The 26,375-nt window shown below is 34.8% G+C and overlaps 1 protein-coding gene across 5 annotated transcripts in view; it reads left to right on the top strand.

Moving 5' to 3' along the window:
* The window catches only part of PHF14 (PHD finger protein 14), a 120,349-nt gene that overhangs the window by 30,446 nt on the left and 63,528 nt on the right, over positions 1-26,375 (top strand). For all 5 annotated transcript variants that reach the window (XM_080936177.1, XM_080936178.1, XM_080936179.1 and 2 more), the window contains exons 7-16: positions 246-383; positions 5,648-5,794; positions 7,225-7,495; positions 7,792-7,898; positions 8,886-8,981; positions 10,219-10,322; positions 12,180-12,311; positions 18,152-18,320; positions 24,224-24,274; positions 24,396-24,517. In XM_080936177.1, coding sequence (XP_080792303.1) covers positions 246-383; positions 5,648-5,794; positions 7,225-7,495; positions 7,792-7,898; positions 8,886-8,981; positions 10,219-10,322; positions 12,180-12,311; positions 18,152-18,320; positions 24,224-24,274; positions 24,396-24,517 — 1,337 coding nt within the window. The remainder of the gene's footprint in view (positions 1-245; positions 384-5,647; positions 5,795-7,224; positions 7,496-7,791; positions 7,899-8,885; positions 8,982-10,218; positions 10,323-12,179; positions 12,312-18,151; positions 18,321-24,223; positions 24,275-24,395; positions 24,518-26,375) is intronic.

Consider the following 26,375-nt stretch of genomic DNA (forward strand, 5'->3'; position numbering starts at 1 on the left):
TGCTTAGCTCCCAAGTCCTTATGTAATATTATTATTTGTTATTATTGGTAGTATATCAGTTTAATTTAGATTGATTAGAATTATATAGAAAATTCTCCTTCATTAGAAAAGCTGGTTTACTTGTAGTTATTTGCATTGATGCTCTGTGTCTCTTGAGTATTTTAAATATTTATTGGATTCTTGATGAGGGGATAGTATTGTTTCAGAAATACTTCTGCTGTGAGAGTTTCCTGTGACTTTTGTAGGAGTGTAGCTTTTGTGAAGACCCTCGCTTTGCTAGAACTGGAGTTTGCATCAGCTGTGATGCAGGCATGTGTAGAGCGTATTTTCATGTTACCTGTGCCCAGAAGGAAGGCCTACTTTCAGAGGCAGCAGCAGAAGAGGTATGTTTATTTACCCCATTAACCATTGGGTGCTAAATGTGTTCAGAAGACTTCTCATGTCTGCTGTGTCCTGAGCGTTTATAAAGCATGAAGGAAACTTGATAATGTGTTGTTAGTCTTGGACCAAACCACTGATTTATACTTTTGAATAGTAACTGACTGAATCTTGTCAGTCTTAAGACTAGTTATAGCACATTGGAAAGCATATCAAAAGTTTTGTAGTGAGTTCTGACAAATAAAACACAATAAAAGATGTTTTGACGTATGGGTACTAGGCATATTTTATACAGAAGAGTGAAGTTCTCAAGAAAATATTGTTTTCTTTGGGTTTTGTTTTAGCTCCGTAGCATTTTTCCTGGCTTACTGACTCTAGATTAATTATTTGATTACAAAGTGTATTTTAAAAATTTAAATTGTCTCTAGGACCCAGTGCTTCAAATTGTTTTTATAACAATATAAAATATGTATTGCTAAGTTCTAAACTTTGGAAGTTTCTAGAGATTACACACAACATGGTAGTGGTTTTGACGATCTTCCTTTTCTCTTATGAAGGTAGATAGAGTTAGAACAACATAAACTGCAACTTATAAAATTTGTTGCATAATGCCATAGTAGTTATCTTGATTAAAAATATCTATTTACTTAATAAGTTTAAGTTAAGTTATAAAGTATTTAAGAGTATTCTAAGTTTTAATTCATGTGATAAGTTTCCAAAGGTATAAATAAATTCTTTGGCATTCACAATAATTTTAAAAGATTTTAAGGAGTCTTAAGAACAAGTGTAATTAATTCCTTAAGTGAATTTTGTGGCGAGAGAATTACCTATTCAATGAAATTTTACTGTGCATTCATGGTACTTTCTGATAGTATGTAAGCTATTTTGTACATTTGTTATATAAACTTTTATATTCTCATAAAAATTTTGTTGTACTTTTATCTTAGCTAGGACATAAGTAATCGAATGAAGAAAATTTACAAAAAAAAAAAACTTGAAGATGTATCTTATTTCAACTTTAATAGATCTTAAATATAGATGGTATATTTCGACCTGTATCATTTTGTTCTATTTTTGATACTGAGGAATTGTGCTTTGAGTGAGTGCTGGATTAGCATTGAACATTTCACAGCTCCGGGTGGACACAGAAGTGTGACTGCAGCATAGGGCTGGGAGGGTTTATCCAGACCAGCTTGGACGTAATGGGCAGAGGGGCAGTAGGACTAGTCAGGTGAAACCAGGGACACCACGTTCAGCTTAGTTGTCTACTTCTGGATAACTGCACTTGGTGGTCAGGATGTTTCTATTGTAGAGACTTTCTTTCAGGTTTATTTTTGAGAGATTTATCTTTGATATGAGATAGCTTGGGTTACTTTGCATAGCACTTACTATACATGCTCCTTCTTGGAGAAGACAACAGACTCTGTTAGGCAGTTAAGCAAGGTTACATTGGGGTGCGTAATGATTTGGAGATTGCTTTTCTCTCTCAGAAGGCATGGAGATTAATGCAAACCAGTCTATAGTTTGCTTTCACTATGTTTAAGAGCCAATTTGGAGAAAGTGTACAGGGCAGTTTGAAATAATAAAGATGCCAAACTTGGACTGGAAGTTGCTCCCTGCCTTGGTGTTATCAGTTAGGTAAAGATGCCTGATCATTAGGAGCAAGTTTAATATTTTGTCTCTTTAGCTGAGTTAATAGTAGTAGGTTGTTCCTTACAGCCTATAGCCTATCTAACTATTTAAGTTCATTGTCAAGGTAATGGTGGCAGGTATGGGTTCCAACTTGTAGGGTAGACCTAAATTGCAACTTGAAAATGGTTGGTTATTTCCATGGAATTGCTGACACACTTACACCAGCAGGAATATCTTGTCCAGCCACTTGCAGTAGGAATGAAGCTTCTAGATCAGTATCAGTTTGATTGATCCACATTCTGTGACTTCATGGTCTGTTGCCTCTAGCTATAGAGATCTGGAGGGTATCAGAGCAATGGCAAAAGCCTGTAATATTAGGAGGTGTTTAGGACATTCCTCAGTTTGGGCTTTGTTTTATAGATTTGCATATATTCTTTGATGTAATGAGTTGAAATCATGGCTAGATTAAATTTCAAGAGCTCATATTAGAATCTTGGCTGCTGAGCTGATACCTCAATATTGCTAGACTAACGGAATCATTAGGGAATCACTGCTGGTTTAAATGATTTGGAATGGATTCATCAAGCTATGTCTTTCCTGGGGTTTTATCACTTCATATGCACATTTTAGTAGTTTTTGTATAATCATGTTAGGCATTTGTTATTTATAGTTTGTTTTTAAAGTGTTCTGGTTTTACTTTCCATCACGCTACTTGGCTTATTGTGTGCTTCTCCCCCTTTTCTTACCAATATTGTCAGAACTGGTCTACTTTTATTAACTTCACTGAGTTAGTGAAGTTCTAATTTTTCCCCTTGTTCTGAGAGCAGAGGCTGGGGGATGCTTTCATTATAGGGCTTTATATAGAATTCTTTATGAAGTATATATATATATATATATATATATATATATATATATATATATATATATATATATATATATATATATATATGCTCGATGTAAATATAAAGCATATATACATTCTTTATAGAATATAAATATTTTAGTCTTTGTAAGCCTATGACTTATTTGCTTTTGCAGTATGAGAACAACCTCAGGCAATATTGAAAATGAATGCTTGTGATTGCATGCCTATAAACGCTTTATACAGGCAGGTCCATGTTTGGCCCATTATATAGTTTAAGCTCTAAGTAGTAGTAGCATAACTAATTTGTTGTATAAGTAAAGAAAACAGTTGTCTTGATTGGGAAAAAACGGCCTTGTGACTGATAACAATGTTATCCTTTCATTTTTTAAAATTAGCTCCAAGATAGTTATATAATGTTACACAGAAACTTAAGGAAATTATGTGTGTGCGTGTGCGTGTGCGTGTGCGTGTGTGTGTGTGTGTGTGTATGTATGTGTGTGTGTTGATTTTTTTTAACAGTGACTGCATACCATGTGTGGTTTTTTTTTTTTTTTTTTTTTTTTTTTTTTTTTTTTGGTGACTGGGTTACTTCATTCAGGATGATATTTCCAAGTTCCATCCATTTGCTTGCGAATTTCATGAAGTCATCATTTTTAATAGCTGAGTACTACTCCATTGTGTAAATGTATCACATTTTCTGAAACATCTGGGTTGTCTCCAGCTTCTGGCTATTACAAATCAGGCTGCAAGAATTTCAAGATTATTGTTTCCTTTTTGATTTTGTCTCACGTGTTTTTTGCCTGTTAGTATCATTTCTCTTTGAATCATAAATTCCTGTCTGACTCCCTTGTAGTATAACTTAGATACCTTAATGTTATTGAGACAAACCCAAAGAATGAATTGCCAGCTATTTCTTAACTATTGTAGTACAAATTACTATAATTTTTGTTATACTTAAAGAAATTATTATTTGTCCTTACGAGGATTAAGGTTGTTCTTTTACCATACTGTTTCATAAAGTTGATTCCTCGCATTGACCCTCTTTACTCCTACTGTTTCTCTCAAATTTGTGGTTATTATTTCTTTAATTGGGCAGTTTGTTTGTTTGTGTGAATTACTAAATATATAAATACAACCTGCTCTGTGCAGTCAGCTTAAGGTTCCTTATGTATATGATTTCAGGTGTTCTTGTCCAGAGAAGACTATTTCTCCTGTTCTCAGCATCCATTGATTGCCTTCATTGTACTTTGTCTAGAGTTGAGGTCCCATGAGGTTTCCCCCATCCACTTTGGCATGGGAACAAGTTGGTATCATTGTTGTTTGGGTCTTATTTAGGCAGCAGTGTTGACGAGAATTCATGGGTATAACTTTGCTGACTTTTCCAGGAGATGAAATCTTACAGCAGATTTTCTTATTCTTACTATGTTTCCACTCCCTCGTAAACTCTCTCTGTGAGCCTAAGATACAGGAGTTGTGCTCCGAGTACATCACTTGGGGCCAGGTATCACGTGCTCACTTGTTCTCTGCATTTCTATTGCTTGTGGTTTTCTGTAATGGTCTATGGTCTAATGTAAGCAGATGTATCTTTGATGAGGTGTGAGATCTCTATTTGGCTGTAGGTACAAGATAAATATGTGTAATTTAGATAGGATTATACTGCTTTAGTAAAGTAGTATTTTTAGGTTCTCCATCAAGATCCATGTTTCTCCCAGGTTTCTAGTACCAGACATGATTTTCCTCTTGCTGAGCAGACCTTCAGTCCAGTTAGAGTATTGGCCACCACTAGTGTGCACTGGGTACGATATCATGCCATGCTGTCAGTGTTTAAATTCATAGACATCATAACTGTAGGAAGATTGGTTCCTTCTCTCATGTGGAAACTTACACAGTGCCATCTAGTGCCATAAAAGCTAGCCATCAAGAAGGAGTCTTTCAGGTCAGATCCAGCTTGGATGGTTTGGGTTCTGTGGGTGAGGTATAAGAGACCATATCTTTAGCAATAGGAGACTTATTTACTGCTTCTAGGAGACACCTGAGGACATTGGAAATAGACCATATTTTGGGAGGTCCTTGGACTACCCTGACAAGTGAATTATAATGTGCCCTTTGGCTAGCACTGTGCTCCCATGTGAGATACTAGTTATAAAAAGATAAAAGACGAACACCTGAATTTTGTTATTGACAGTGTCTGGCCTTCCTCATCTATCTTTTTCCTGGATAAAATGTGTATGTATTTTCAGTGAGTTAAGAACATCTCACTTACTTATGATGGCTGTTGTTTTTATTATTTACTATATGATTACAATTAACTTTTAATTTATTTATAGATATGTAACTTTAACATTTGTTTAATTTAGGTATTGCACTATAAATTTTAAAAAAGTATGCAAACATAGCAAAATAACATGACATTTTATCAGTACTTTGCAATTTATATGGTCCTTTATTATTTTGGAGTGCTGGGATTAAATGCAGGTCTTGCTCATGAAAGGCAAGTGTTGTATGGATGAGATACACATTCAACCCTAGCAAAGTCTTTTAGAGAAAAAGGTTGATAATTTGAGGTTGATAGATTGCATTTCAAATTTAGTAAGTAATTTTCATCATGACATATGAAAATTGCTTCCTCAATATTTTATTGATGTAGCCATTCCCAAAAGATTTGTCAAAACGAAACGGTTATTTATTGTTTTTAAAATGCCAATTGGAGGACAATTTCAATTCTCTGCACTTACTTACTTTATCCGCCCCCCCCCCCTTTTCTGTTTTTAGGATATAGCAGATCCATTCTTTGCTTATTGTAAGCAGCATGCAGACAGGTTAGACAGAAAATGGAAAAGAAAAAACTATTTGGCTTTGCAGTCTTACTGTAAAATGTCACTGCAAGAGAGAGAGAAACAGCTGTCCCCTGAAGCACAGGTATGGGATCCCATAAATTTACTGTTTTCTTTTTAGACCTCACATGTGTTTTCTATTGGCATGCTATTGAAATTCAAGTCTGGCATATAAAATATAGTTTAAAAATTTATTTAATAAATCAGTGTTTTTTCATTAGACATGAGTAGAATTTGTTTTTAAAGAAATTATGCCTCGAGTTAAGAGTGTAGTCATTTATAAAGTATTTATTGCTGAAGAATTTTGTTGAAAACTTTGTGTGAAGAGAAGCTCTGGATTGGAGGTCTCCATCAAATCCCTCCTGCCTCAGAGCTCAGGGACTCTAGTAGAAGAGTAGGAAAAGAACAGGAGCAAGAGGAGGAGGAAAGTTTGGTTTATGAGTCAGAGAGATGGAAGAAACCAGGAGAACACATGCCTCCCAATCAGCTAGCAAGCATAGGAACGCCTTGGTCTTCTGTGTCCTCAGAGTATATCTCATAGCTAAGCTCATTAATGCCATAGGACTCTTGATTGTGTGGAAGAGTGGATCTCTCTGACTCTTGCCTGCTGTTGGGTTTCATGTCCTAATTTGATATCATAGTTTTTGATTCACCTCATTATATTTTATTTTGTGATGTCCGATGGTTGTTTTGGACGCGTCTTCTAATGAGAGACAGAAAGGGTATGGATGGGGAGTAGGGGTAAGGGAGGAATGAGAAGTGGAGGGAGGGGAAGGAAACTATAATTGAGATGTACCTACCATATGAGAGAAGAACCCATTTTCAACAAAGGAAATAATTTAAAAAACAGGCTTCTAAGGGAGATTAATAAAATCTAATACAATAAAACAAAAACCTCACTCACTGAAATAGGACAAAACAGGTAAAGCAAAGAAAAAGAGCCCAGAAGAAACAGACCCATTATGTACCTAACACAGGAGCTCACACAGTGGAATTAGAGGCCACAGTGTATATGCAGAAGACCTATATGTTAAAAAGAGAGAAAAACATATAAATTAAATTAGAAAAATAATAAGACAAGAAAAGCCTCTGACATGACATTATGTAACAAGGAACGTCCAGATAAGCCATTGAGTTTGTTTTCTACTGACCATCTACTGTTGAGTATGCAGCTTACGCTTAAGTTTCACTGCTTCCCCAGTGAAACTTTCTTGGAGGATACTAAAATTGTATTTGTAAGTGGTTAGCAATTGAAGAATACTTCTTGGCTAGGGATGGGAGCATGTGTCTGTTTCTTCTTTGAGCTCTAGGACCTCATCTCAGGGCAGCTATTATTAGGTGTAGATTCATTTATTGCAACTCGGGACTGCATTGTACGTCTTCCAGATCAGTAATAAGTTTGATTTTCCTTACTTGTGAAATTTCAGTACGTTATCTTCTCTAAACATAAAAGTAAATGTTATGAGAAATATATCCTATTTTATTTTCTTTCAAACGGTCTGCATTTATTTATAGGCAAGGATCAATGCCCGGCTACAGCAATATCGTGCCAAGGCAGAGCTGGCTCGATCTACCAGACCACAAGCCTGGGTTCCCAGGGAAAAGCTACCCAGGCCACTCACAAGTAGTGCTTCGGCCATTCGTAAGCTTATGCGCAAGGCAGAGCTGATGGGAATCAGCACGGATATCTTTCCAGTGGACAACTCGGATACTAGTTCTAGCGTGGATGGAAGGCGGAAACATAAGCAGCCGGCTCTCACTGCTGATTTTGTGAACTACTATTTTGGTCAGTATACATGCTGATGCATGCACAGTCATGAGAATAAATTGCTAATGACAGATGTGATATGCAAGTAATGCTTTAGAAAATCATTACTGTGTTGTATATATTTTCCTAAGTTGTAGCGTTTGCAAATTCTAGGCTCATGTATTGCTATGTTTTTTCTTAATTATACTTAAAATTGTTTGACCAATGTAAGTTTATTCAAATGATTATCTCTATGGTCAGTTTGCTTCTTTGTGTATGTTTTATATTAGTCTTTACTTTCTACTGAAGTAAAATTGGATATTTAATTTAAATAGAGAGAAATATGCGCATGATTCAAATTCAGGAAAATATGGCTGAACAAAAGAATATAAAGGATAAATTAGAGAATGAGCAAGAAAAACTTCATGTAGAATATAATAAGGTACGTTGGCTACAAATGCATAGTATTACTTAGTAGATCTCATTTCTAGTTCTTTTGTGATTTTATTATATTTCTGTCTCAGTTTGAAATTGTAGACCTCATAGGCTCTTGTCGAACCTTCATCTTCATTTTCATTACTGTCATTTCTCACTGAGTGCACTCATACCAGGCACAGCTGGGAGTCCCTTCATACAGAAAGCTGTCCCTAGGGGTGGGCACGGAGGGTTGAAGAGGTGACATAATCTGCACATGGCAGGATAGTGATCAAGATTTAGAGTTGGGGTTACAACTAACACCGCTAACCTCATTTCTTATTCTTACATGTGAAAAAAATTGCTTTTTGAAAATTAGAAAACCCAGTCTTAAATTAATAGACTTAAAAATTACATTCTATTTTTGATAATTAATGTTTCCCAACTGAAAATTTTACTGTATTTCTTCCTGTCTAATATATAAAGCAAGGTCTTTCTGAAACCTAAGTTCTAAGTAGCATGAATATTTAAACTAGTATCTAATTATTGTTCGAAAAAATAAAAAAAAACTCAACCCAGTTAAAGTGATTTAATTACTAGGAAGTAACATCCAGTAATCAGCAACATTGTAGAGCAAAATTGTAGTAAAAAGACTGTGGGGAATAAAGTCACAAGATCTACAGACTTTTGAAAGTTATATGCTCTTAGCCAAAAGAACCTTTGGGATTCTTAGTTTTCTCATGAGAGAAGTGATGGAAATGTGATTTGAGAGCAAAATAATGTATCAGATTATTTGCCAAACTATAGATGCATCATTACTAAAACCTGTATAATAATAGAAAACATTTACCTTCTCTTGAGGATGTTCCCCATGCTAGTGATAATTATATCTTTTGTCTTTCAATAGTCATCTGACCCAAATATGTTACAATAAATGGAAAATAAATGTGAATGTTCTTGTTTGTTTATATTTGCACATATAAAAGCTTACTAATTTGACTTACTCTTTTTGTAGCTCTGTGAGTCGTTAGAGGAACTGCAAAATCTGAATGGGAAACTTCGAAGTGAAGGGCAAGGGATATGGGCCTTACTTGGCCGAATTACAGGACAGGTTAGTTTCTTCTCAGTTGCTTTCTTTAGTTCTTGCTCTCTTTGTGATTTTTCAGAGTACATGTTTCTTGCACAAAAGTCATTTTGCTAACTCAGAGCCTAATCCCTTATGGCAATGATTTCTGTCTGAAATGCTTGCAGACCACTTGCAGCCACTGCCTACGGAGAACCCATAAAGTCATTTGGTTCTTTCATCAGCTGTCTTGTTGGCAGGTTTTTCTCTTTTGCTCAAATTGATTGACCTGTCACTTTTGATGAGCTAAGATATAAAGCATGAGTTTTCTCTTAGTGTATTCTTTATTCAATGGTATTAGATTTTTGTCACAATTTTTCTTTCCCATTTCCTACTTTTGTGAACAGATTGCATGTCACTGGTACTACAAATAGTAATTTATTTTAAAAGGTGAAGATGAAGAGCTACTTTTGAACATATTAACTCTTTTACTTATTAATAGGTAGCTCGTAGATCTTTAGAAGATTATAGTGTTTTATATTTGATATTTAGGAAAGGAAATCTGGAGTGTAAGAGGTTACTTGCCAATCTAGCTTTTGATTTGGATGGGTTTATATTTTTCTCACCAAAGCCTCTTTTATAGTTTAAAATATTATCTACTATAAAAGACATTTCCATTTATTAGGTAACTTCATAGAGAATTGAAAACTGCATTGTGTGAAGGTGGTCTGCACAGACATGTGTATCATATGCATGATACTGTTCCAGTTGGCTGAGCAGATGTGAGCTCACCAGGGCACTAAGAAGTGTCTTTGATAGATGTTCTCTGACTTAGAAGCCAGCATACTGCAGATTAGTAGAGTGCCAAGAGAATCTCATCTGCCTTTTTGCAGAGTTTGGTCCACTAAGATAGTTTTTCTAATTAACCTATGGAACACCAATATAGCTGGGATGTTGCAAAGAAACACATTGGTGGTGTTTTAAGTATACTAAATATACTGTGTTAGATTTTTAAGCCTCCTCTGCCTTCCTCATTGTTTTCAAGTGAAAGTAGAATAATATTCATACAGATTAATATATTTCTGAAAGCGAATGAGACTGTGCAGTTGTAGCTTTATAATAGAAGTAGTTGAGATTAGCAACTTGTTTTCTTTCCCTTTACTAATTTAAAGCAGATTTACCTCTCTAAATGCTAGCTTACTTAGATTTTGTGGCAAGGGGTTGGGGGAATACTGCTTTGTACTCATCTTTAAAACAGCATGTACCACATTTATTTAATCAATAGAAGTTGAATGTACCGGCAATCTTACGAGCTCCTAAGGAAAGAAAACCAAGTAAAAAAGAAGGAGGCACACAAAAGACATCTACTCTTCCTACAGTGCTTTATAGGCAAGTAATGAAATTATAACAGAGCAATATTGTTTACTTTTCAGCTAATATGACATAGTCACAAGTTACTGTATATGCATGGAACTGAACTTTGTCCATTTCAGAATTCCAGTTAGGAAAGCTTCAGATTCGTTTGATGCTTTGTAGATGAGTGGAGGGAGACATAGTTGTTCTTCAGAAGGAAATCATGTATCCTGTAAGGAACTGGGAATGAATTTTCATAACCTCTATGGAACAAAACATTTTTCTTAGGAAATTACAGAGTTAATTTAAAATCTGTGCCTGTTATAATATGCTTAATATTTTAAATTTACATATAATCAATAATTATGTAATTATTAATTATGCTAATGAACATAACAAGTCAACATTTATAGTGTACTTGAGTGAATGTGAAATTTTGCTTTTGATTTAGGTAGTGATGAATTGTAGTGTTTAAATATGATAAATTTTATATTTTAGCCTCTCTGTACTTTCTTCTCTCTTTGCTTAGCTATAATTATTTCATTTACAGACATAGTTTTCTCCTGTACTTGCTGTACTTAATATTTAAAGCAGAAATGATCACTGTAGTGATTTTACATGACAATACCATTTTCTAATGTAAATAAAGGCTTCATCTTTTTCTATGTTTAGACAAAGAAATCACTTTTTTTTTAATGTAATGTATTAATCACATTAAGAAAGAGATTAGAAAATGCTGTTGTGCTTGTATATGTGTATTATGTGCTGTAAGTAACATAAAAATAAGATGCACATCTATGTTTGCATTCATGTGCATCAATGTGAGATACGGGAAAGCCAATTAACGTCTTTGTCCGTAGTGTAAACATTAGTGTTTTACCACGTTTTCCCGATTCTTTGGAAAATATTAGGCATAGTACTAGACGTTGGAGTTTTATAATTATTATTTTTTGCTTTAGAATATGTTTAAAGTGATATTCTTTAACTTTGGTGGGTTTTTTAATGTTGTTACTAGTATTAAGTTTTGTCTTGATGTCGTGATTGCTGCTCTGCATGTGTATTTTCCAGAAATATTGAAAAATCCAGTTCTTTCCATTTGTTGTGCATTCCTGTTTCCTTTATTCTCTGACAGCTTTCCGGTCATTCTGTACATCTTCATTGTAAATATATGCTAATTTTTCAGCCTACGGTGCACATTTTCTTAGAAGTAAATTACATTTATCACCAGAAATGTTAACTGTCTGAAAATTCTTAAGGTTCAGGGTTTATCAATTAATATGCTTTTTAAAAAATTTAAGCTCTGACTTTTGTGAAAAGACATAGAAATGTAGATTATTCCTCTGTTTAAGGGTATATGAAAGGTTCATAGTCAGTGGTCAAAAGCAAAGTTGTTGGTGAAAGAATTTTTTTAGACCTACAGGGTAGTTTTCAAAATTAGAATATTTTTCACAAGTTTTTTTGTCTTTCATAGTTTAATTTGTAAACCAAAGCCGAACTAATGCTAAGTGAATTTTAAGTAATAATTGAAGGCTATGTTGAAAATGCATACCTTAAATATCCCTATTCTTTAATTGTTTAGCTTCAGAAAACTGTTAAGCTTATATTAGAAATAAATAATTTTTGACATTCTCTACATTATCTAAAACTAACACTTGGTATTGTTAAAACGCTGGGCGCACATACCTGTACTCCCGACATATTTAAAAGGTTAAGGGAAGATGATCATGAGGTCAAGGCTGGCCTAGTCTACATAGCAAGATTAGGCAGAAAGGACCAGAAATGCTGTAACAGAAAAGAAAATAATCCAGATGGAGGCTTTTGAACTGAGAACTATTACAATTGAACTGTTGCTGTGGACCTCAGTGTAACTCTCACTTGCTACTTTTATTAAAGTTGTGGAATTTGTAAGAAGAATCATGATCAGCATCTTCTTCTACTGTGTGACACCTGTAAACTGCATTATCATCTCGGGTGCCTTGATCCTCCTCTTACAAGGATGCCGAGAAAGACGAAGAACAGTTACTGGTAAGTGAAACGGACATGAAATAGTTGGAATTAGTTTGCTTTTAGCCTCAGCAGTACAACCATGTTATATCACTAACTCACAATAAAGTATTTTTTCACATACCTAATTGAATATTTGTAAGTCTTTCTATTATAAGAGTAAAATGTTTTTAAAAAGTAAATTACATTTTTGTAGAAATGAATTATTTCTTTTTTAATCTTAGCAGTGTATACTTCCTTACATAAGGCACAATAGGTTTTTCTGGTGTGTTTATAATTTTCATTCTTTTGTTATTTTTCAAATGCTTTAGTTTTCTTGTAGGTAAATAAGTTTTGTTTCATTAGCTCATTGTTTGAAAATTTAGAAACTTTTTTTTTAAGACAGAATTTTATTTTCAGTTTTATGTTGAAGTTGTTATGTCCTTGGGGATAACTTTCAACTTCCTAGCCTCCTGCTTCCTCCTCCCGAGTGCTGGGCTGTAGGCCTGTGCCAGCATGCTCAGTTTATGTGGTGTAAGGAATCAAAGCCTGGAGTTTGGTGTGTTTAATAAATACACCACCAACTTAACAACATCCCCAGTCCTGACAAACATTTGTAATTATTTCTTTCACTGACTTAGTCATGTTGAATCACTACAGATACTTTATTAAACTGCCTTTTCTTCTTGTTGTGAAACATCCTGGCAAAAGTAATATAAGGTTGAGAGAGTTATGTTTACAATTCAGGATACAGGTCCTCATGGCTGGGTTGTCAAGACAGAAGAATCCTTATCTCCTGCCTACAGAAAGGTCATGCAATAAAGATGGGTTTTTCTACATCAATGAATTTAATTCAGATAACCCCTCACAGGACTAGCCTTAGAATCTCCCAGGTGATCCTAGATTCTGTCAAGTTGACTGTTAACAATAACCATCAGAGAGGTAGGTCTATAATGAAATCTATCCTAAAGTTATTCCAAGGAAGAGACACTCAGATTTTAATAAACTGATTGACATATTATTTCAGGAAAGTGAATACAAGCAGTAAAAAACTACAAAATGAACATGAATGTTGTTTTTATGCAAAATCATTGTTCTAGTTGTTTTAGAAAACAAAAGGACCTGAATCCTAGTGCAATCTATTAAAAAGATTATGGATTCAGATGCCTGGAAAGAAGTGATTATTGTGCCTTTTTGAGAACCTGTGTTTTGATCCTCATGACCAGAATAAGGAGCTGTCTGTGTATGTGGCTTCTGGTCAGTGTCATCTTATCCATTGAAAGTAAAACACGAGGCTCCTTGAAGCTCTGCTCATGTAGTACAGCAGAGTCTATGAGTTTAAGTTCAATAGAAACCTTCTCAAAAAATACAGTGGAGCTGGGAGAAGCTAGGGGATTGGCAAAGCCATGAGCAGAATATTCTGTAAAACACTTTTTCAATAGAAACAAAGTATAAAGTGATGGAGGAAGACACAGGTATGTGGCACACACACACACACACACACACACACACACACACACACACACAGAGAGAGAGAGAGAGAGAGAGAGAGAGAGAGAGAGAGAGATTTAGTTATATACATATAAGGGAAAACGTGGTATTTGTTTTTATGAGTTTATATTTTGCTTCTTCTGTGCAGCCCAGTCTTTTACTCTGCGTTTTTCAGATGAATGGTCCGGTCACTCCTTTGCTAACTTTCTGACTTTTTTCCTTTTGAAGTATGGCACTCTCCCTAAATTGGTCAAAGGGGGACCAATTTGTCTGCTATCTTATCTACAAATAACCTTTGGTAACTATATGAAAAATATTTTTTAAAAGATGATTTGACAGTGGACATAGACAAACTTTGTAGCAAATTGAAAAGGATTTCTAAGTAGTTCAACATGAAAGTGAATGTTTTGCAAGATTCCTCACATAAAATTTTATTGTTTAGTGTTCAGACTCCATTTTATTTAATAGTTATAAAAAATAGCTTTTTTTGTTTTTTGAAATAGTAGTATATAATTACATCACCATCTTCTCTTTTTTTCTCCTTCAAAACTCTCCCCTTTATCTCTTTCAAACAGGCTCTTTTTATCATGAACTGTTCCATATATATGTATTTGTATATATATATTCCTATATATAACTTGCTTAGTTTGTATAATGTTATTTATATGCATATATTTTCATAGTTGACCATTTGCTATTAGGTAATCAATTTGAGTGTATGGTTTTGCCCGGGGAAGACTGTCTCTCCCAATCTCAGAATTACTTAGTTGCCTGTCGTCCTTTTTGTAGGGTTGCGGCCTCATTACCATGAGTGGTATGTCCTTTCCCACTCCTGCTTCCATTCACTTGGGCATGTCTATTATCGATATTCAGTTCATGTTTAATAAATCATGTTTAATAAATCATATATGGTGACACCTCATAGTATAGCTTTTGACATTGCTAGGAGACAAAGTCTCACAGCAAACTCTCTGGTTCTCTGCCTTTGTCAATCTTTCTATGCCATCATCTTCATTTTTCCCTGAGCCGCATGTGTTTGAAGTGTTTTATAAATGTATCCATTGGGACTGTACTTCATTTTGCATTTTATTTGCCTTTTTATATTGGCCTTTGTCTTTTACAAAGAGTTTTTTTGTTTTTTTTTTTTTTAATGAGGTATGAGGACTACATTTATTTGTGGGTATAAGGACAAATATTTAGAACATAATAGACATATTGCTGGTTTGTGAAAGTATTGGTTTGTAGATTCTGGCCTAAGATCCATGACTTTATTAGCCCTGGGTAGTTAGTTAGGTTTCTAGTAGAAGGCATTATTTGTCATCCCTTTGAACAGGACTTAAGTCCAATGTAGAGTTGTTGGCTATTGCTAAATATGAGCGCCACCACTAGACTCTTAATATGATTGTGCCATGTTGATCATAAGCATCATAGCGTGTTAGGACTTTGCTTGCATTCCTCCTCTGGACGCTTATATGGTCCCTTCTAACACTGTGAAAGGCATTCCTCATGTAGGTCCAGGTCAGAGGCCTCTGGGCCCCATGTTTGAAGTGCATAGTGTCTTCAGCAATAAAGATTTACCACCTCTGGGGAACAACCAAGGGCAATAACAATAGCTTGTTCTGTTTTGGAAGTCTCTTGCACAACCTGGCCTATAGATCAAAAGAGGTCTTCTGATGCCTGGGGTTGGGTTTTTGTTAAGTGGTTTTTGGCTCTTTGAGGGAGGTTGTCAGTTAAGAGCTTTGATCATTTCAGTTACGTATAGATTTTGTTTCATTTTAGTATAGGAGTTACAAGCAATAGGATCCATCTCTGATAAAATGTATGTATTAAGTAAATACATAGAGGATTAAATGAGTTTCATTAATAAGCCTATGTCATAGCATTGTCATTGATTACTAAATTAATTCAGGTACATGCTTTTGACATTTCCAAGACAATTATCACTTTCTCTGAAAGTGCTCTGAGTCCATTGAATTGGATGTATTGTGGATTTTACAACAGGCTATTACATGATACCTGAAAGGATTTTTGAAGATAAAGACTACAGTGTTTAATACTCATCAAAGAAAAAAATCCATCAAGATGAAATCTCAATTTTGAATATCTGTGCTCGAAATGCAGGGGCTCCTGTATTCATAAAAGAAACTTTAGTAAAGCTCAAAGCAAACATACCCCCACACAATAATAGTGGGAGACTTCAATACCCCACTCTCATCAATGGATAGATAATAGAAGCAGAAACTGAACAGAGACAAAGTGAAACTAACAGAAGTTATGAACCAATTGGATTTAACAGACATCTATAGAACATTTCATCCTAAAACAAAAGAATATATTTTTTCTCAGCACCTCACGGTACCTTCTCCAAAATTGACCATATAGTCCATCACAAAACAGGCCTCAACAGATACAAATATCCCATGCATCTTCTCAGATCACCATGGACTAAGACTGGTCTTCAATAACAACGAAAATGACAGAAAACTCACATACACATGGAAGCTGAACAATGCTTTATTCATGATAACTTGGTCAAGGAGGAAATAAAGAAAGAAATTAAAGACTTTTTAGAATTTAATGCAAATGAAGGCACAGTATACCCATACTTATGGGATACAATGAAAGCAGTGCTAAGAGGAAAACTCATATCTCTGACTGCCTCCAAAAAGAAACTGGAGAGAGCATACACTAGCAGCTTGGCAGCACACCTGAATGCTTAAAACAAAAAGAAGCAAATGCATCCAACAGGAGTAGACAGCAGAAAATAGTCAAACTCAGAACTGAAATCAACCAAGTAGAAACAAAAAGAATTGTACAAAGAATCAACAAAACCAGGAGCTGAATCTTTGAGAAAATCAACAAGATAGACAAACCCTTAGCCAGACTAACCAGAGAGCAAAGAGACAGTATTCAAATTAACAAAATCAGAAATGAAAGGGGAAACATAAGAACAAAAATAGTGGAAATTTAAAAAATTATCAGATCCTACTACAAAAGCCTGTACTCAACAAAACTGGAAAATCTGGATAAAATTGACAATTTTCTAAACAGTTACAACTACCAAAGTTAAATCAGGATTAGATAAACCATCTAAACAGTCCCATAACCCCTAAAGAAATAGAAGCAGTCATCAAAAGCCTCCCAACCAAAAAGAGCCTAGAACCACATGGGTTTAGTGCAGAATTTTATCTGACATTCAAAGAAGACGTAATACCAATACTCTTCAAACTATTCCACAGAATAGAAATAGAAGGGACACTACCTAATTCTTTCTATGAAGCCACAATTATGCTTATAACTAAACCACATGAAGATCCAACAAAGAAAGGAAACTTCAGACCAATTTCTCTTATGAATATTGATACAAAAATAATCTATGAAATTCTTGCAAACAGAATCCAAGAACACATCAAATGATCTTTTTGTGTTGTCCTTGACCCCTCCAGCTCCCTCAGTCCTGTTTCCTACTATTTCACAAGACAGCCTGAGTTCTGCCTAATATTTGGCTTCAGGTCCCTGCTTCTGTGTTCATCAACTTCTGGATGAAGCCTCTTTGATGACTGTTATGCTAAGCACCTGTCTGCAACCATAGCAGAGTTATCAGTATTGTCAGTAGTTGACTTCTATGCGGTGGGTCACAGGTCAGGCCATCATTGGTTGGCCATTTCCTCAAGCCCTGCTCTATTAAAGATCTCAAATGTAAAAGTAAAAATAAGCATAATGTATCAAAAATAAACAGTTTGATAGAGTGAATTAAATGATAAATGTTTAGAGATGTGCAAATTTTAAATAAGTTACATTTGAAGGTACAAATACCAACATATAAGGTAAATATTGTAAAAATTAATGTACTACAAATCAGACTTTTGGAAATGTACTTATTAATCTTTCTTTTAAATTATATTTTATTAAGGTTTTACTTGGTCTACTGAGTAAAATGACTATTTCCCCAACAATCTACTGATCTTTTCTAGAGTTTTCTCCAGATGGTATTCAGCACACTGTCATTAAATACATTAAAAGGTATGGTATAGGAGTAAAAGAATGAATGTTTCTACAAGACTTTTAGTATATGTTACCTTAAGTAGAAAGTCATCATTTTCAAAGTAAAGGTACCTTCTTAGTCAATGATCTATGACTTATGTTGTTTCAGAACAGCATTGTTACATATGTTTTTTATAATATGTGTCTACACTGAATTGCTTTTTAGAACATATTCATCATAGTCATTCTTGGCAATAGTAGAGGTGTGTTTCTGTTTGACATTATAACACTACCTGTGTATATTTGAGTGTGTGTATTATATGTAAATATTTTTATATTTATTGGAGTTATACTTTAAATCAGAAGATAAGATCTATAATCTTAATTTTTTGTAAATATTTGCTCAGGCAGTGCTCAGAGTGCGACCAGGCAGGGAGCAGCGACATGGAAGCAGAGATGGCCATGGAAACCTTGCCTGACGGAACCAAACGATCGAGGAGACAGATTAAGGAGCCAGTGAAATTCGTTCCACAGGATGTGCCACCAGAACCCAAGAAGATTCCAATAAGAAACACGGTATTTATTTTTTATTTATTGATCTCAGTGACATTCCAATGCAAAAACTTAAGTAGATAAAGGATTTATAGCACACCCATACACTCAGAAGTCAATCAAGTGTCCATATTGCTCTTGGATAGTTCTATGAAGCCAGTTCTCTGAATTAAGAATTGTCAGCATTATGTAGTGTACTGTATTTAGCCGAGAATCTAGTTTGTAGGTGCAGGTAAAAGCCCAATAGTGATCGTCAGTCTAACCAGCACTGCAATGAAACACAGTTTTAGTGAAGCCATAGGCTCTGTGCCTCCGCTGGCAAGCTTACCTGTACAGAGTGCCTTTCATCTCGGTTTTACTCTTGGGGGGTGGTGGAGGGGAATGCACAAACATCTCTTCCGAGAAACCGGTGGCAGACTCAGGTAATGATCTCAGCAAAGTCCATCCTAGCAGACCAATGAGTTTATGGAGGTTACCTGCGGAACATGGAGGAGACATGTAAAATGGAGATGAAAGGCACTCTGTACAGGTAAGCTTGCCAGCGGAGGCACAGAGCCTATGGCTTCACTAAAACTCTGTTTTATTGCAGTGCTGGTTAGACTGACGATCACTATTGGGCTTTTACCTGAACCTACAAACTAGATTCTTGGCTAAATACAGTACACTACATAATGCTGACAATTCTTAATTCAGAGAACCGGCTTCATGCATGGGCTGTGACACATTTATGTCCAAAGGCATTAAGTGAGCTGGATGGTATATTATTTTGAAATGAGAGATTAAAGTTTAGGGAATGTTAGGATTATTTTGTAAACATGAATATAAATTTTTCTTAAAAGTTTGAGAGAATAATATGACCAATATGAAAAATACTTCACACTTTCATCAACAGTGGCAGGAAAATTAAAAATTGGTAGAAATACAACTATTACATTAAAAGATGTAAAAACCTCAGGCTGTACTGAAATTCAATATAAAGCTCACTAGGTATCATAGTGCATATTTGCATTACCAGATGTGGGAGGCTGAGACCAGAGGAATGACGTGTGAGGGCAGCCTATCTTATATATGAAACGTGTATCCTAATCTCTCCAGGACCTTTATTATGAAGGAGGGTTGGATTTGTCAGAGGTTTTTCCTGCATGTACTGAGATGTTTATGCGGTTTTACTCATACACAAATACGAACTACCTCTACCACCTCTACCACCAACAAGGTAACAGGAACCAACAGCCTTTGGTTATCAGCATCCCTCAGTATCAGCAGTCTCCATTCACCACCAGCTGAATGGGTGTGAGAACAGGATCCATCCTTCTGCTGTGTCCAGAAATACACCTCAGCATTAAGATAGACTCTACCTTGGGGTAAAGTGTTGAACAAGATACAACAAGATATACCTGAATAGCAATCTGGTATAGCTATTTTAATATCTAACCAAATAGACTTCAAATCAAAACTAATCAAAAAATGTGGAGAACACTTCATACTCATCAAAGAAAAAAAAAATCCATGAAGATGACATTTCAGTTAACATCTTTGCCCTAAACACAAGGATATCTACGTTTGTTTAAAAAAAATTACTCCAGCTTAAACCACATATTGACCTTTATATTCTGATAGTAGGAGACTTCAATACCCCTTTCTCACCAATAGACAGATTATCTAAACAAAAACTTGACAAAGAAGGTAAGAAATGTTATATATGAGTCAGACCTAATGCTAGTTACAGAATATGTCACCCAAACATAAAATATACCTTCTGCTCCATTTATATTCTTAAGCTGATGACTTGCAGTGTGTAATTGTATATTACCAGTGAAGCATTATTGCCAGGTTTCTCTATTTTCATGTGAGTTAATAGAGTCAAGCCTAATATAGTATCGCAAAGATGAGAAGATCAGTGAATAATGAAGTTCTGGAAAGGACACTGTCAGGGATAACAGAATATCATTGTTATAGAACTCTTCCTGTCCTTGTTACTGTTATAATTGTTTTTAAATACTTACTAATTTAATGAATGAATAAACACGACAGAAGTTGTTTTTTATGCTTAAATGACTTCTGTTAATGGACAATAGGGTAATCTGGATATTTTTAATGTTTAGATAATAAAGCAAATAGCAATAATTAGAATTCTCTTCTCATACTTTTTTTTTTCTTGGTGCCTCTGATGCTGAAAAATGGTCACTCGTGTTGCTTGGAGAGTTTTGTGCACAGGAGAGAGAACCAATTAAATGAGTTGATAAGGGTTGGGAATATAGCTTATTGTTCAAGCTCTTGACTAGCGTGTTCAAGGCCCCAGATGCAGTCTAAGCACCCTAAAAATAATTATAAAATAATATATAAATAAATAAAATAGTCTGAGTTTTCCAAGTTCTCTGTCGAATAAGCACAATTCTAAATTCTAAAATCTAAATTCAGTTGACTCCAGTATGTTCTGGCCCATTTTGTCTACATTTCTAAGCCAGTGTCCATCTTTCTTCTCTCAATTTGTCTTAGTTAGGGTTTTTATTGCTGTGATAAGACATTGTGACCAAAACCAGGTTAGGAAGGAAAGAGTTTATTTTACCTTGAAGTTCCACATCACAGTCAATCACTGAGGGAAGTCGAGACCTCAGCCCGGAGCTGAGAGCTAATGCGGAGGCCGTGGGGGAAATGTTGCTTACTGGCTTGCTCCTCAGGGCTTCATCAGCCTGTTTTATGTAGCAGGCTGACCACCTGCTAAGGGTTGCCCCTTCTCTCAGTTAGCCGGATCTTCCACACCAGTCATCAATAAAGACAATGCACCACAGTCTTGTCCATATATGGAGAGACACGTTTTTCTATATTAAGTTCTTTCTTCCCAAATGCCTAGTTTGTGTTCAGTCACTATAAAAGTAGTGGCACACAATTACTCAACCAAGTTTAGTACTTAGCTAATTATTTGATACATAGCTATGTTCACGTGTTTTTTTTTTTTTTTTTTTTTAACATTTTTTATCAGTGTTGAACTTAAGGGTATCATTATTACTGAGATGATGCAAAATCTATTTGTTTTTAAAAATTAATAGTTTTTATATCAATTTTAAGCAGATACATAGTTTGTATCATATTAGAGATATTAAAATATGACTTAGATTTATGAATCATCTTGTTAAGCTTTAATTGTAACTTTAAAAGATCTGTATAACATGAGTGTTTATTTTCATATTTCACCCTAATTATTCTCAGAAGTAATTATTGTAGTTTCTAGGGGTAGACTCAAATGTTAAACTTGGTTTTAGCCCCTTATTCTTGCTTATATTTTATGCGTGAGGCTGTAGAACTACTAGGAAGACAGCCTGTCCTGCTTCCTTCTGGGAGCCATATCGTGTCGACATTTTTTCTGTATTGTGTGGAGAGGATCTTCTTTTTTTAGGCAAAGAAATTACTTTTGAAGCAAACTAAATGAGAGTATCCATGTCTCTTTTGAAGTTACTTTAAAATATTTACCTTGGTGTATATTTTCTAATAAATGTAATGTAGCTTGAAAGCTTTCCGATTTCGCTTTTCATTTTCTTATCCTGTATGCATCCAGTGACTTTTCATCTCTTACTCAAGTGCCAGAGGGCTTTCTGAGACCTGTCTTTTCTTAGTCCATTTCAAACATGCATCAGCTTTACTTTCTTTGAAGTCCTGTAGTTTTTATTTCCCTTGACTCATAAAGTTTGGGATTTTTTAAAGATGTATTGTTAACACAGTAAATATGGTAGTCACAGTACATTTTCACGGTCTTTATAGTAAACCCTGCTATCTTTGCAGAGAACAGTGCTTCTAGGTCATTATTTTGGAGAAGGGACTAACATTTAGTGTGCCTCTCTTCACATGTACTAATTTATTAAGGCATGGGGCTAGTGATAGCTTTCATTTGTTGTATTAAATCTAAAGGTTTATTAAAGCTAGTATACAAATTAATGGGTTTTTATCACTCTGTATGTGTGTCATTGTTATAATTGCTACCTCTCCAGGGGTAGTCTTTAATTGGGAGCTGCACAAGTTCGTCACAGTGATGTTAAGATTGCAGTGTTAACCTGAAAAGTGTTTATTGATGAATATTTTTTAATGTAAGCTTAGGGAAATAGCCTATTAAAATGATTATAATAAAAATTAAGTTCATGATATTTGGAACCATTTAAATTTTTCTGATGTGTATCTTATCACATTTTCCAAGTAAATATTCTGTGGACAGACTGAGCCAAGTGATCTAAGGGGCTGAGAAAATTGTTCCTAACTAGATAAATTATAGTTGCCTTCCTACCCCATCCTCCACAATAAGGGTTGTAAAAGTCTCTGAGCATTTTTTGCAAATGATTGTGGAACTTTAATGGGTAATTTGAGTGTTTCCCTTTTAATGTTCTTTACCTTTCTGAAACCTTACTGAAATGGCCTATAATGTATGAAAGTTATGGTATATGAGTACCAAGAAAGTGAAAAATAGTTTGAAGTTTTTGACAGATCTTATGTGTTTATATTATATAATGTAGTGCAGTTGTGTATTAGTTGTAAATAAACTATAGCTTATTCTATCAAAACAAAATTTCTGAAACTTTGGATGGAATAAACATTGTGTCATAATGACTTATTTTCCCATCTGCAGACCACTGCTGTGGAGACTGGAACACAGGGGTTTATTCTAACAGCTGAGAATTAAAGAACATTTATTTCAAAATTAGATAGATACTAAATAATTTCCCTCCACAACTGTTTCCACTGCCAGCCCCCCTCCCCCTGTCCTGCTTCTATGAGGGAGCTCCCCTACCTACCCACTCCTGCCTCACCTCCTTAGCATTTCCCTACACACCGGGGCATCAAGTCTCCACAGGACCAAGGGCCTCCCCTTAGATTGATGCTACACAAGGCCATCCTCTGCTACATATGCAGCTGGAGCCATGGGCACTGTTTGGTTGGTGCTTTAGTCCCTGGGAGCTCTGGGTGTCTGGTTGGTTCTTAGTGTTCTTCCTGTGGGGTTGCAAATCCCTTCAGCTTGTTTAGTTCTTCCCCTAACTGCTCCAGTTTAGTCAGCACATATTTTAATATAAATGCATTCCTGTTGTCGTATATCTTAAGTTTCCTTGTTTTGAATGACTTCAATTGGATTTTGTTAGTGGTGGGTAATCCCAGAGTATGAAATTTGTGCATTTTTAGTACTAATTAGCAAGGGATAGATAATCTGAAGAACTGATGATTACAACAACATTGATGCATTTATATTAGAACATAGTTCTGGTGAGGATTATTTTTAGACCTCTCTAAATTTGAAATAAATGTTTTTTTAATCTCAACTAATAGAATAAAACCCAAGTGGTACCTTGTGTCTCATCTGGTCTCTAGATTAGTGGTCTGCAGATGGGGATTGCTAAGTCTTCAGAGGCTATGTAGGCTAGAGAGTTTATTTAGCCATACTGACTGTAAATACCATTATTGTTTTTAAGCAATATGTTATTTCCTTTAAACATGTGGATACAGTCCATATGTAGGATAGAAACTTCTTTAGTCAATTATCTTAGCTAGTCTTAGTAGTTTGGGAATTTTGGTCTTTGCCTTCCACTTTTTTTTTCTTTTTGTGGCTACATGTGTGAGAAAACAGTAGATCGGATATGGCTCCAGTTTCAGTGTTTTACTTGTAGAAAACAGTTTGTGGTAAGACCTGAAAAATTACTCTGAGTAAATCATTTCATGTAAGTATGAAATGCTGAAAAAGGTTTTGAAGTATTAGTTTTATCTTATCAAATATGTGTATATTTATATAAAAGGGTAGTATATTCAATGGCATAGTTTTAACAACATGCAATGGAGCAGTGTGACATTAATTAGAAACACCAATTTTTCAACACGGATATAAAACTTAACAAAGAAAACTTATATTTATCATAATAAACCTTAAGAATTTTTATGGGTTTTCTTTCCAGAGAACCAGAGGACGAAAGCGAAGTTTTGTTCCTGAGGAAGAAAAACATGAGGTTTGAATAAGTTAAATTCTTTTTACATAGTCTGAACTTAGGGAAACTTTCTTGCTTTGAGTTATTTCCATTCCATTCTTCCTATTCAGATTTGTTTTGTTTACTTCTTTTTGTATGGCAGGAAAGAGTTCCCAGGGAAAGAAGGCAGAGGCAGTCTGTGCTGCAGAAGAAGCCCAAGGCTGAAGACCTAAGAACTGAGTGTTCAACTTGCAAAGGAACTGGAGATAATGAGAATCTCGTCAGGTAAATTGAATGCTGAGACCTTGTCCTTAGGGGGTCAAAGCCAAATTGCCATCATTTTATTTTTTTTAATGGCAGATACAGTACAAACAACTCCAGAAGAAATCCTTCATAAAATTCTATTTAGTGAGACTACTACTTGAGAAATCAATTTTCTCCATTTACTAATGTGCTAACTTTAATAAATAATAATCTCAGATTGAGATAGAAATAACAGTGAGAATGGATCCTGAGCAAGAGAATTCATTTTATCATGAGAATAAATTGGTAATGGTTTATGTGAAGAAGCTGCGGAAATATTTGTTCTGAATACCTTGTATTAAGATTATTATGTTTTATCTCATTAGACCACAGTTTCTAAAGACTCTTCACATATCATAAAAGTTGAGGTTTATTCACACTGATGATTCTAGAGTATGATTGGCAACAGCTCTCAGCACTTCCTCATTGCTCTCTAAAATGAATGTGTTAAATGCTTCTCTGTTATGAAATAAAGAAAGGTGAAAAGATGGCCTAGATAGACTTTATTTCTTATTTGATTTCTTTGTTTGTTTTGTTTTTGTACTTTAAACAATTTTTAAGTCAAACATGATACCTTCCAGGAACCTCAGCTGATGCTGCTCAGTGGCTACTCCTCAAGCTTCAAAGACTTCTCTTGTAGCCTTTGTATCAATGGCTAAAAGAAGAAACCACTCACAGTGTGGGGGTGGGGCATGGACAGGAAGCAGAAGGTGCTCTTTCAAAGAGGTTTTAGTCTTTCAGAGGCCAGTGACACAAGGTCCACATAGTGTGGAAGGAGCATTTTCTGAGTTAAGAAATGATGTTGAATAAATCTATACTCAATTAACTGGGGACAAAGAAAGTAAACATTTCTAAAGGAATAAAAATGATAAAACATTTGTATTGTATGATTTTAAAACATTTACTATTAAGACGGTGTCATGTGTTTGAGTCACTAAGAATATAACTTCTGTTTGTGTCCCTTCATAAAAAGCATTGAATTATAAACTTACTAGGTTTTTGGGGCTTTTTTGAAAAAGATTAGGAGGAAGTGAAAGTTGTAGTGAAAAAGTATAAGGCCTTGAGGACTGCTCTGTAGATTAGGTTCTTTCACAAGTTACATTTCTTCCAAGTTTAAGAAAGACACATTAATGATTGTCTTCCCATATGGTTTTTTGAAGACTGTCAATAGTAAGATCATAAGCATTCAGTATGACATAGTTGTATACATAAAATTAGGAACATTTTTTATTCATAGCCTCATATAATTAACAAAACTCAATCAAAAGACATTCCCTTGGGCCTGGAGTTAAGGTTGAAGGAGCTTGATGAATTGGAAATTATTGAAGATTTAATGCTGATGACCCTCCTTGAACTACTTAAATCTGTATAGAGTGTATCTTATTTGTGGAGAAAATGCATTGATTCTGGATCATTTACTATAGGATCTATAAATTTTTACTGGGTTGTTTCATTTTTGGATATATTTAACATTAGAAATGAATATAGTTTTTATTTCAAGATCTGTTCTTTGTTTGTTTGTTTGTTTCTAAGGCATTTCCAACCCATAATATCTTTCTTGCCTTTTACAAAACAGGTTTCATCTTTCTTCTAGACTTGTTAACATTTTTTGAGAATATTACCCTGCTTATCTATTTTATGGCTTTCTATTAGAAAGTGTATTTCTATTCACATTATTGCAATGAGCAGTATCTGGAATTTTGTCATTTTTTGGAAGGTAACAATATTTGTAACTCTAGAATTGATAATATATAAAACCAGTTTTTTTCTCTGATTTGCCTTATCAATAGACAGGTGCATCAACCATCTGTAAAACTTTTAAAGAAATTGATAAACACAA

This window comes from Micromys minutus (assembly GCF_963924665.1).
Source record: "Micromys minutus genome assembly, chromosome: 23".
Taxonomy (NCBI): domain Eukaryota; kingdom Metazoa; phylum Chordata; class Mammalia; order Rodentia; family Muridae; genus Micromys; species Micromys minutus.